The sequence below is a fragment of the Schistocerca nitens genome, chromosome 6 (genome assembly GCF_023898315.1).
Source record: "Schistocerca nitens isolate TAMUIC-IGC-003100 chromosome 6, iqSchNite1.1, whole genome shotgun sequence".
Lineage (NCBI taxonomy): Eukaryota > Metazoa > Arthropoda > Insecta > Orthoptera > Acrididae > Schistocerca > Schistocerca nitens.
The window spans coordinates 493,605,607-493,619,142 of record NC_064619.1 but is presented as its reverse complement, the minus strand read 5'-3'; the positions used below and the strand labels follow the sequence as shown (position 1 = coordinate 493,619,142).

At 39.1% G+C, this 13,536-nt stretch overlaps 1 protein-coding gene across 1 annotated transcript in view; it reads right to left on the bottom strand.

Annotated features, from left to right (window-relative positions):
- LOC126263018 (collagen alpha-5(IV) chain-like) overlaps nucleotides 1-13,536 on the bottom strand; it is a 609,289-nt gene that overhangs the window by 54,140 nt on the left and 541,613 nt on the right. Inside the window, exon 26 of the mRNA XM_049959984.1 lies at nucleotides 12,076-12,261. Within this exon, the coding sequence (XP_049815941.1) occupies nucleotides 12,076-12,261 (186 nt within the window). The remainder of the gene's footprint in view (nucleotides 1-12,075; nucleotides 12,262-13,536) is intronic.

Genomic DNA, 13,536 nt, shown 5'->3' with positions numbered 1-13,536 from the left:
CAATATAAACAAATTTCATGTGATAAATACTTTTCACAACTATGAAATCATTTTCCACCAGAAAGTCCTAGAGTTTCTTTGGAAAATTAATATAATGTATACTGTCATGCAGATTTTAAGGCAGACTTCTTAGAAAGTCCTTTCCCAAGTGTTAGAAGCTGGGGTGTGCTTCATATATCATTCTTCCTCCATGTGTTATGGGTGTGTACACTAGTATTTGTAATCCACTTTGCGCTATCTTCTGTGATGTATATTATTGTTTTATATATGTACAGAGATGTAAAAGTTAAGATGGCTACATTTTTTAAGCAGTTTGTGCATGTTTAGGAAGCCTTTCTTCTTGAAATGACTCTAATTGCTTTTTTCTTTAATTTGAACACTATTTTTATTTCTTGAATGTTTCAGTTCCCCACAGTGTCACTCAGGACTGCATGTATGGTTCAAGGAGTCCATGGTATACTGTGTGCAGAAGCTCTTTACTGTGATAGTTGCTTTACTATGAATATGATGGAGCTGAGATTCTTACAGGTGGAATTAATACACTGTTTCTATTTCTGCTCATTATCCACTGTAATACCTCAGACTCTTGTGAGTTCTACTTCTTTGGGACTTGTTTCATCCCCCTCTAAATCCACGCATTCTCTTTGTTTCTGAATATTGCATACACAGTCAATTTCAGATTTATAAACAATTCATTTCCTAAGAGTGGTGACATTTGCAGAAATATATGCTCTTCTCTCGAGCTATTCCACATTTTGGTCATGGTTCAGTGTTGTCATGTCATCTGTATACATTATTTTCTACTCTTTCTCTTCAACAGCTATACAGTTAACAAGTCAGTAGCCCTATTACTGAACCCTGTGCCACTCCTTATTTGATACCTTTGGCTTCTGACTGGTATGAATTCCCTACTGATACATACTGTTTTCTGTTGCTTAAGTATTATTATATCACTTTCCTGCTAGTCCTTGAATCCCATAGTCTTCCAATTTTTGTATCAGTATTTCATGGTCAACAATCTTAAATGCTTTGGAGAGATCCAGGAACATTGCTGATACAACTTTTTTTTTCATGTAAGGACTGTATATTGTATTCTATCAGACTGGCAATTGCTGATTCTGTAAACTTACTCTTTCTGAAACCATACTGTAATGGTACAAGCATGACAAGTATGTTGCAGGAGGAATGGTCAATATTTTGGGATAAGATAGGAAATATCATTCAAAGAAAAGCAGTCTAGTAAACATGGGTTCTAAAATCCATACCTTAGAGCTGTGAACACTTGTTTAGTACTAGAGATGTATATCACAGCAACGAAGATGAACAAGTGCTCATAGCTCTTAGGGTATGCATTTTATAGCCCATGTTTATTAAAATTTTTTGTCTCAAATGGTCATTCTTGTCATATTCCTGAATATTGACCATTCCTCCTGGAACACCCCGCATTTGTCCAAATAGTCAACTAATCTTTTATACATCAGCATTTCCAGGAGTTTTGAGAAACCTGTTATCAGAAAAGCCGGCCCGTAACTGTCCGTACCAGATAGGGTTGATAGAAGAGATAGAGAAGATCCAACGGAGAGCAGCGCACTTTCTTACAGGATCATTTAATAATCACGAAAGCGTTACGGAGATGATAGATAAACTCCAGTGGAAGACTCTGCAGGAGAGACGTTCAGTAGCTCGGTACGGGCTTTTGTTGAAGTTTCGAGAACATACCTTCATGGAGGAATCAAGCGGTATATTGCTCCCTCCTACATATACCTCACGAGGAGACCATGAGGATAAAATCAGAGAGATTAGAGCCCACACAGAGGCATACTGACAACCTTTCTTTCCACAAACAATACGAGTCTGGAATAGAAGTGAGAACCAATAGAGGTACTCAAAGTACCCTCCACCACACACTGTCAGGTGGCTTGCAGAGTATGGATGTAGATGTAGATGTAGTTGGGGTCATTCTCATCCCCTTTCTTGTACACTGACACCACCCTGCCTATTTTCAGTTTTTCTGGAATAATTCCATCTCTGAAAGAGCTGTTTGCTATGTCCAGCAATGGTGTGATTATTTTCTCACTTACCATCTTTATTATGTAATTCGATGTTTCATCATCACCAACTGATTTCTTGAACTTCAGTTCCCTCACAGTTTTCGTCAGTTCATCTTCTATGTAGTAATCACTAAGTAAGTCTTCTATTTCTCTATCATCTGCAACCACTGTGTTGTCTATCTTCACTGACTTGATCTCTGTTAGTTTGATCCATCTTTTTCCTTTCATTCAACATTAATTACATTACAAACTGATTTTATTTTATTTTTTGAGTTTATTATGGTTGTGTTAATTGCTCTTGCTTCTATCCACCTTATTTTTTCTGTAATTCTTTTATAATACTTCAGAGTTTTCAGCTTTGCCCAACTGTCTCAGGTCCTGCAACTTCCTACAATGTTGTACTATTTTACTGGTAATCCACTGTGTTTGATCCTGCAGCTTTTCTTTTCTCATTTCTTTGGGGGATGCTACATTCAAATGATATTTAATTGTTGTAATAAGTGTGTAATACTTTTCATTTACATTCTGTGCCTGTAGATTTTCATTCCAGATTTCCCTACTCAATATTGTTCTAAAGATGTTAATATTTTGCAGATTTCTTTGGTTGTTTGTTTTGTGTCTTATACTACTCGTATATCATTACTTCTGCAGAAGCAGACCATCTGTCCACTGATGATCAAATATTTCTGTTTGAACTACATGTGACTCATAGTTACATCTGCTAATATTAGTGATGATGTTGCCAGTAATGGTCTGACTGTGAGAAGTCACATTTGTTGGTGCAAATATTGTTGCCTCCATGCTATACTGTGTTAACAATTCTTCAAATTCTTGTTTCGTTTTTGATCCTTCTCTCCTGTCAGTGCTGAAGTCTCCACATACAACAATGTTTCTCTTCGTATTCATTTTTAGTGAGTTACAATATTAGGAAAGTTGCCACTCACCTTATAGCTGAGATGCTGAATTGCAAATTGGCACAACAAAAAGACTTCAGCAAAAATGACTGGGGTAGGAAGGAAGAGGAATAGTATGGTAGGGGTGGTGGACAGTGTAATGCTGCAGGTTAGACAGAGGGCAGGGGAGAGGTAGGGAGAGGAGGGTCGGGGGAAGTAGTGGAAAAGGAGAGAAGTAAAAAGACTGGGTGTGATGGTGAAATGATGGCTGTGTAGTGCTGGAATGGGAACAGGGAAGGGGCTGGATGAGTGAGGACAGTTACTAACGAAGGTTGAGGCCAGGAGGGTTATGGGATCATAGAATGTATTGCACGGCAAGTTCCCAACTGTGCAATTCAGTAGATCTGGTGTTTGTGGGAAAGATCTGTTGTGAAGCAGTCATTGAAATGAAGGATGTCATTTTTGGCAGCGTGCTCAGGAACAGGATGGTCCACTTATTTCTTGGCCAAAGTTTGTTGGTGGCTATTCATGTGGACAGACAGCCTGTTGGTTGCCATGCCCACATAGAATGCAGCACAGTGTTTGCAGCTTAGCTTGTAGTTCACTTGACTGGTTTCACAGGTAGCCCTGCCTTTGATGGGATAGGTGATATTTGTGACCGAACTGGAGTAGGTGGTGGTGGGAGGATGTATGCGACAGGTCTTGCATCTAGTTCTATTACAGGGGTATGGCCATGAGGTAAGGTTTGGGAGCAGGGGTTATGTAAGGATGGATTAATATATTGTAGGTTCAGTGGACGGTGGGGGTGGGAAGGATAGTGAGCAGGACATTTCTCATTTCAGGGCGCGATGAGAGGTAGTTGAAACCCTGTCAGAGAATGTCACTCAGTTGCTCCAGTCCTGGGTGGTACTGAGTTATGAGGGGAATGCTCCTCTGTGGCTGGATGGTGGGATTTTGGGAGGTGGTGGTAGACTGGAAAGATAAGGCACGGGAGATTTGTTTTTGTACAAGGTTGGAAGGATAATTGCAGTCCATAAAGGCTTCAGTGAGACCCTCGGTATATTTTGAGAGAGACCACTCACAACTGCAGGTTCGATGACCACAGGTGGTTAGACTGTATGGAAGGGACTTCTTGGTATGGAACAGGTGGCAGCTGTCAAAATGAAGATACTGCTAGTAGTTAGTAGGTTTGATATGGACGGAGGTATTGATGTAGTCATCTTTGATGCAGAGGTCAACATCTAGGAAGGTGGCTTGTTGGATTCCGTAGGACCAGGTTAAGCAAATGGGGAAGAAGTAGTTGAGGTTCTGGGGGAATGTGGATTGGATGTCCTCATCCTCAATCTAGATCACAAAGATGTCATCACTGAACCTGAATCAGGTGAGATGTTTATGATTCTGGGATTTTACAAAGGATTCCTCTAGATGGCCCATGAAAAGATTGGCAAAGGATAGTGCCATGTGGGTGCCCATATCTGTACCGCAGATTTGTTTGTAGGTAATATCTTCAAAGGAGAAGTAATTGTGGGTTAGAATATAGTTGGTCATGGTGACTAGGAAGGAGGTTCTTGGTTTGGAATCCGTCAGACGCTGGGAAAGGTAGTGTTCAATAGTGGTAAGGCCATGGGCATTAGAGATGTTTGTGTACACATAGGTGGCATCAATAGTGATGAGCAAGGCACTGTGTGGTAAAGGGACAGGAATTTTGGAGAGTCAGTGGAGGAAATGGTTGGTATCTTTTATAGAGAAGGGCAGGTTCCAGGTAATATGTTGAAGGTGTTGGTCTACGAAGCAGAGATTCTCTCAGTAACTGGTTACAATGGGGTGTCCTGGGTGGCTAGGTTTATGGACTTTATTAAGCATGTAGAAGGTAGGAGTGCGAAGAGTGGTATGGCTGACTAGAGAGATGGATTTTGGGGAGAGGTTCTGGGATGAGCCTAAGTATTTGAGGAGTGACTGAAGATCCGGCTGGATTTCTGGAATGGAGTCACTGTGGCAAGGTTTGTAGGTGGAAGTACCTGACAGCTGGCAGAGTCCTTCCACCAGGTAATCCTTGTGGTTCAAAACAACAGTGGTGTAGCCTTTGTCAGCAGGTAGGATTATAAGGTCGGGAACAGTTTTTAGATGGTGGACTGCAGTTCTTTCTGTGGATGTAAGGTTGGTTTGCATGTTGAGGGATTTGGGGAATGATGTTGAGGCAATGTTTGAGGTTAAGAAGTTCTGGAAAGTTAACAGGGGTGATTTGGGGGCAGTGGGGGTGGATCATGGGTAGATGGTGGAGTGAACTGGTTAGGCAGGGTTGAATATTGGTCTTTGGTTGAGTCTGATTGGTAGGGTCGGTGGCAAAAAAGTGTTTCCACTGTAGGGACCAGGAGAGAAGGTCTTTAACAAGTCCTGCGTGATTGAATTTGGGAGTGGGGCAAAAGGTGAGGCCTTTTGAAAGGACTGATATTTCTGTGTGGCTAATGCTTCTGGAGGAAGGGTTCATTACTGTGTTATGGATAATTTTAGGTACTTGATTCTGTGTGGTGGTGGTGGGAGGAGTTTTGGAGGGTGGGGTAAGTGTAGTATGTCTGCAAGACAGGGTTTGTCAGATATGAGGGGATGTGGGTGAGGTTTGGAGTTTATTGTACAGATGATGGACAGTGGTACTCCAAGGTGGGAGTAGGAAGTGAGCAGGGTGGAGAGCTTTTTGAGGTGGCATTGTGAATGTTGCTCAATTTCCTGCAAAGCAGGAGTTTCAATGTGTGTTACACGTTCAAGGAATTTGGGATTGCATAGCAGGAGAATTTTGTGGTGGAGTCTTTTTGTGACAGTCTTTTTGTTGTGCCTATCAGTGACTCAGCATCTCCGCTATATAGGGAGTGGCAACTTCCCTTTAAATAATATTGTTACATTCCATGCTGGATTTTCCACTGTTTGATTTTTAGTAAGTTAGCATGTTTTTTTCCCAGAAAGATGCTAATCTTGCCACCTGGTGATCTGTACACATAAAACATTCTGCATCTGTCTCTACACCAGAAATTTCAAAGTTTTTTTCTCTAGTTACGGTTAGTTTTGCTGTTTACAGTCTTTAGAAGCTGTCTTGTTTTAATACATACAGAATCTCCACCACCTTTATGTTCACAATTGTAGTAACTGTCAAAGCTATAGTTGTTTATCGTCAGATTCTCTATCTTGCTTTCAGTTAGCCCACATTCACAGATGCTTAATGTGTCTGGTTGTATTTCAGTCAGTTCTTCTGCTTCCAGTTTATTGTTACCAGTGTATTTGATATTTTGATGCAGTACTTATATCTAATTTTTCTTTTGCTGACATTCATGTTGTGAATTTTATTCTGAAAGCAGATTCTGTAGTGCCTCCTTTTTTGTGTGGCACTTATATTTTGCTGTTTCAACTAGAGCATCTGATTTTTCACCCCCATCAACCCATATAAGTTCCCCTTGCTTCTAATAATTTTTCAGATTGTTAACATTCCTCTAGGTGTTATAGACCCCAGTTTATTTAAACGCACATCATCCTTTTCGAGGCAGTTTTCTCACAGAAACTTGTTTGAGTCTTTGAACTGTGATGGCACAATTTATTTTGTAGATATATTTGTCACTCACCGACATTCTTTTTTATGACTCTGCTAACTATCAGCCAGAATCTCACACAGACATTCTTTGTTGAATGAATCATGTTTCTTGTCTCATTAATAATTTCTTCTTCACTGCTGCTTAAAAAATTAATTCCAACGTACCACAAAGACATCTCTATAATTTAGTTTGGTTTCATAATCCGTTTGTGCAGCCACTTGTCTTGCATTTACCAAAATTTTAAAACGTTTTCCCATTGTTGCATTCTAATGCCAGACTGCACACTGTTTTTTCAGTTGGGGACAGCCAATTACTAGAAACTCAATTTTGTTCCCTTGCATAGCTCCAGTTTCTTCTTTCCTTCTACTTTATGTCACCACCATCCATTTATATTTATCTACAGCTTTTTGACTGGCTGAGTTTATTGTGAGATCAACAGAAATAATGCATGCATTGTTGTTTTTAAAGTTTGTATGCATACACATATTTTTGTGGTCTTGTTGTTTTTCTGTTTGATGTATTACACACACCCAGGACTGCTTTTCTGCTATTAAACTATTATTCTCTTTATTTATAGTCAATATTTCAGTTTTTAATGTCTCATATCTATGATACTAGAAAAAAGATGTTTCCCTCTTATAGATTAAAATTCTGTAACAAATTCCACAGTACATTGCTATGAAAATTCATAACAAACTGAAAGGAAAAAAGCATAGCAATACACTTTAGTGCATAATTACATACAAACTGACTCTGTGATGACAAAGTTTTCTGTACTATTCTCATTTATTGCCTTTATACTACATAGTATATTGTCATATGCCATTTTACCCCCTTTTCCAAACATGTCTATATTTTTATGATTTTTATCAAACAATGGAAAATCCAGGATAGAATGTAACAATACTTTTATGATTTCTACTGAGCATCTTCCTTTTTCTCCCATCACTGTTTTCCCATCTTTGGAAGTTGAAAATAAATCTTATCTCCCTTCCCTCATATTCAAATGTCTTCGGTCCGTATCCTTTTTGCTAATTTATGACGTACCCACTCCCCAAAATATTACCAGTTAGTCAGGACTTCATATACATACTTTACACTTCATTAATTGTTTATCAGTTCTCTTTGTACTTCACATGTAAGGGTCCTATGTCACTTTATGTGCAGTCTCTTCCCATAGTATACCGTTATGCCTTATTGTGAAAGAGGGGACTGATCAAAAACCTGTTATGTATTGTTAATGTTGGATTTCTGAGCTATGTTAAGTGTAATATAGTTTAAAACTAAAATAGTTAAAATCAATACACTGTTCATCTTCAAAAGAGCTACACCAAGAAGGACCAAACCAATCCACTCTGAACTGGATAGGTACATTGCACACCATCAGCTATGCCAATGCGTAGTCGGCTACGCACTCAAAAATTGTGGCTGGGGCCATGATAGCATGTTCATTGGTTGACGTAACAGGGCCCAAACAGCCATGCCAGCAAGTACAAGAGCTGGTAGCATCACTAGAGCATCACCAGAATGTGCACTATGCCCAGGTCACAGTTCAACACCAGGTTACCCAGTTAGACAAGTTCAAAAGGGCCACATAGTGGGACTGTGGGAGGCAGGGTGGTCCTATTGTAATAATGCATGCCATATAGTTGAATGGGTATTACTGTTGGCTGCTGTTGCTGGGCAATGAATACTGGAGGGCATGCATGCATGACATGTAGGATGTGGACGTCTGCCAAGCACCACAAGGAGGGAGGACCAACAGATTGTCCACCACATGTGAACAGAACTGACAGTAATTATAGCATACATTCAGCAGACTCTCCTGCCTTCTATGCAACATCCCACAATTGCTAGTACCTTTGGCAGGCAGCTGCATGTCACAGGGATCGCAGCACACCAATCATTACAAGACCTGACACTCATACCCATACAGCATTATACCAGGCTCTCAGAGTATCAGCAGCAATGGATATAGGGCCCTGCAGACTGGCAGCAGAACATCTTTTGTCAGGAATCCCACTTCTCCCTAGTAGGCAATGATCATCAGGTCCTTATCTGGAGGAGCAGTGGAAATTGCAACAAAGAGTGGTTTGTGGTTTCCCATCACATGTCCCACCAGCCTGATATGACAGTGTGAGGACCAATATTCTATGGTGCCATTCAACATTAGTGTTCCTAATGGGCTCTGTGATAGTCGCATGGTATATGGTGGAGATTCTGCAATCGGTGGCTCTGCCATTCAAGAATGCCCATGCCCATGCCCTATTTTAGCAGAACAATGCTCATGCTCACACTGCTGCCACCTCTGGAGCATGCCTTGCAGCTGTGGATACTCTGCCATGGCCAACCACATCACCCCTCTCCCCACAGTTGAGAATGTGTGGAATGCCGTGGAGCATGTATCAGGACTCCATCTCCAGCAACCAATCTACAGGAACTGCATGCTCAGGTGCAAGCACCATGGGATAGAGTACTGCATGGGTGTCATAATATGTACAACTCCATGCCACAACATGTGAATACTTGTATTCATGATTGGGAGCTGATGTTAAACTGACACATATGTTTCATGGCCACGTATTGCAATAAAAGTTGGTCCTTCAAAATTGAAAGTGTAATCATTTCGAATGTATGATACATTTACCTGTCTGCCAACTATATATATATATATATATATATATATATATATATATATATATATATATATATATATGATGTGACTTACCAAATGAAAGTGCTGGCAGGTCGACAGACACACAAACGAACACAAACATACACACAAAATTCAAGCTTTCGCAACAAACTGTTGCCTCATCAGGAAAGAGGGAAGGAGAGGGAAAGACGAAAGGATGTGGGTTTTAAGGGAGAGGGTAAGGAGTCATTCCAATCCCGGGAGCGGAAAGACTTACCTTAGGGGGAAAAAGGACAGGTATACACTTGCACACACACACATATCCATCCACACATATACAGACACAAGCAGACATATTTAAAGTTTGGGCAGAGATGTCAGTCGAGGCGGAAGTGAAGAGGCAAAGATGATGTTGAATGACAGGTGAGGTATGAGTGGCGGCAACTTGAAATTAGCGGAGATTGAGGCCTGGTGGGTAACGGGAAGAGAGGATATATTGAAGAGCAAGTTCCCATCTCCGGAGTTCGGATAGGTTGGTGTTGGTGGGAAGTATCCAGATAACCCGGACGGTGTAACACTGTGCCAAGATGTAATTGGTAATGAGGATCACCCTGTGGCTAAACATGTCTTGGTGCACGGCCAGCACATCTTGGCACAGTGTTACACCGTCCGGGTTATCTGGATACTTCCCACCAACACCAACCTATCCGAACTCCGGAGATGGGAACTTGCTCTTCAATATATCCTCTCTTCCCGTTACCCACCAGGCCTCAATCTCCGCTAATTTCAAGTTGCCGCCACTCATACCTCACCTGTCATTCAACATCATCTTTGCCTCTTCACTTCCGCCTCGACTGACATCTCTGCCCAAACTTTAAATATGTCTGCTTGTGTCTGTATATGTGTGGATGGATATGTGTGTGTGTGCGAGTGTATACCTGTCCTTTTTCCCCCTAAGGTAAGTCTTTCCGCTCCCGGGATTGGAATGACTCCTTACCCTCTCCCTTAAAACCCACATCCTTTCGTCTTTCCCTCTCCTTCCCTCTTTCCTGATGAGGCAACAGTTTGTTGTGAAAGCTTGAATTTTGTGTGTATGTTTGTGTTCGTTTGTGTGTCTGTCGACCTGCCAGCACTTTCATTTGGTAAGTCACATCATCTTTGTTTTTAGATATATTTTTCCTACGTGGAATGTTTCCCTCTATTATAACCATATATATATATATATATATATATATATATATATATATATATATATATATAAAACAAAGATGATGTGACTTACCAAATGAAAGTGCTGGCAGGTCGACAGACACACAAACAAACACAAACATACACACAAAATTCAAGCTTTCGCAACAAACTGTTGCCTCATCAGGAAAGAGGGAAGGAGAGGGAAAGACGAAAGGATGTGGGTTTTAAGGGAGAGGGTAAGGAGTCATTCCAATCCCGGGAGTGGAAAGACCCACCTTAGGGGGAAAAAAAGGACGGGTATACACTCGCACACACACACATATCCTAGGTGGAATGTTCCCCTCTATATATATATATATATATATATATATATATATATATATATATATATATATATCATGACCAGTGTTAACTTCCAAACCAACCATGAAATCAGGAGCTTATGGAAGCAATCTATCAAATTCATGGGAATATTTGAATTAAAAAATTATCAGGTTTTTCACGCATAAACTACTTGGTAAACAAGTTAAGCAGTCTTTCATTCACAATGATGATACTGTTTTCTACTCTGAGTCTGTTGCAAGATATTACATCATCTTTTAGGAGAAAGCAACTAGTGTAAATGTAGTATTATTACTACAAGAAACTATATAAAAAAAATTCAGAATTATTTATGGGAAACAGAACTGAACATGTGTATGATACTAGAAACAAAAAAAAAAAAATTCATATGATTATAGATTAAAACTTGTTCTTAGATTCCACAGTACATCACTATGAAAATTTATAATGATCTGAACAGGTCAGTGGAAGAAAGCACTAATCCACAAGATTGTATTTGGACTTACAACATATTACATATTAAGCTGAATCTAAAAAACCAGAACATAAACAAAATAAGACAAAACAGTATGTACATTACGCATTACTACCTTAGTGGTGCATTTGGAGATACTTGTTACCAGCACATGTTGAAACTGAAAACACATCCATTGGCGTGACCAGACTAATCCTTACTAAATTGAGGGTTAGTACTTTCTTCTGCTGATCCCTTCAGCCAAAAGGGAAAATGTCCACAGTATGGAAAAATTACATGCTACTCTTGTGCAGAAATGTTAGTCAGCTGTGGAATTTTTAAATGATGGAAGAGCTACCTCTGTAGAATAATGTGATAAACATGTATTGGTTGTCACAAATTAAAATTAATTTCAGTCTTTTGTGCTATGCGGGTGTCTAAAGTAAGTCCCCTATATTGAAGAATCTCTTGTACATTAAATCAATGACTTAACTTTGTATATAATGAGAAAAAGAATTTCTGAGTCTATTAGCAGCAACATTGCATCTCTTTCAAATAATACATTATACAAAAATGCTATAACAAATTCCTTAAACATAACTTATGATCCACCTGTTTCAATCAATATATATCATCCAATTATTAGAGTGAAACTTTTTAGATATATTTTTCCTGCTTATTCCACTGTGCTATTTTCCTTTTCTCACTGAAGAATAAGCTTCCTGTTTTTCTGACATAACTGGCTGAAGTTTATCTTTATCTTTTTTAATGTAATACATTGGAGGGATCTGAATTTTACTGGATCCAACATACAAAGTTATGTCTCTATGTGTATGAATCATAATTATTTACTATCTGCATTGTTACAGTCAGCATTCCTTACTATAGTAATTACAGCTCTTAAGAAAGTCACAAACAATGGAGTTCTTACCTGGAGCACCTGGGTATCCCTTTGGTCCCATTATAGAGAGCCCTGGTACTCCTGAGATACCCTTAGGTCCATCAAGCCCATATTCTCCAGGTGCACCTTTCTGCCCAGGGCGTCCAGGTTTTCCTGGAAGGCCATTAAGGCCACCTCTACCTTTCTGACCTTGCTCAGCACCAACACCAGGGAGTCCTAAAAATTTGAAGAACTATTTGTTAAGTTTTACATTGCATGTGAAAAATAACATAAAAAATTGATGCAGTATCTACCAGCATGTTATGAAGAACATAAACATTAATCAAAGATGACATTCATAAAGTGCTCTACAAATTAAAGGCAGAGTTTCTGCAGCAATATTTTTATTTGTAGATCCTTGAAGATTTTTGCAGCTTGAACATATGTACATTTCTATGTGTAATGCTGGCATGCCCTTTCTTTTGTTATTTGGTTGACATATGTCAGACAAATGAACTTCAAAATCTTTACTGGACAGGTGATGCTATGTATAAACCTAATGGTTTCTAAAATACAGATATATTGAACACACAATATATAGAAATTGTGAAACATATTTTTTGTAGTCTAAAAGAAAGAAAGAGAGAGAGAGAGAGAGAGAGAGAGAGAGAGAGAGAGAGAGGAGAGAGATCTTTCTTATTAATTTAGTAATCCTTTTCTGCATTATAAATATTTCTCGGTGTGGCACAAATGCATAATAAACACATTTAAATGTTTCTACATTATATACTCTTGATCCGTATGTTAAATGCATATCACATGCCATTTAACCATTTTATTAGTATTTCCTTGTAACTGTTTAACTTTGGTGTGTTATCTATTGACACTCCAAGAATCTTAGTGATTCTCTCTTATTATATTGTAACACTGTCAACGAAAACTTGTTCTATCATTGATGGTGATTATTGCAAAGAGTGGAAATTCATTAAGACATTTTTTTTTTATTTTGTAATAGTATGTATATTTTCAACCAGATAATGAATTTTTGGTTGTTGTCAGTTATTATATTCTGTAACAATGGATTGGAATGGCTAGCATGAATAATAGTGGCATAATATGCAATGTTTACTCCCAGACTGATACAAATGTTATTAGATGAATCAATACTAATAATACAGAAGAGGAGACCAAGAGTAGAATGCTGAAGGCACTCTAACTGAAAGATTGCTTTGTGGACAAAATTGTTTTGCCATAACATGTGCTAACCGCTATATTTTGCATCCTGCCAGAGAGTTATGATACAAACTAATCACAATATGTGATCTCTCAGGTTCATATGTTTCTTTACCAACATACTGAAACAGCTTTTGCATAAGATCATGATAAAGAAGATCAAACATTTATGTAAGGACCAGGAATATTGCCACTGTATACAGCTTTGGTGCTCTGGAGCAACTCTGAGCAATGAAAAGCTGCTGAGGTACTAACTGAATTGAATGTGGAAGTCAAGCA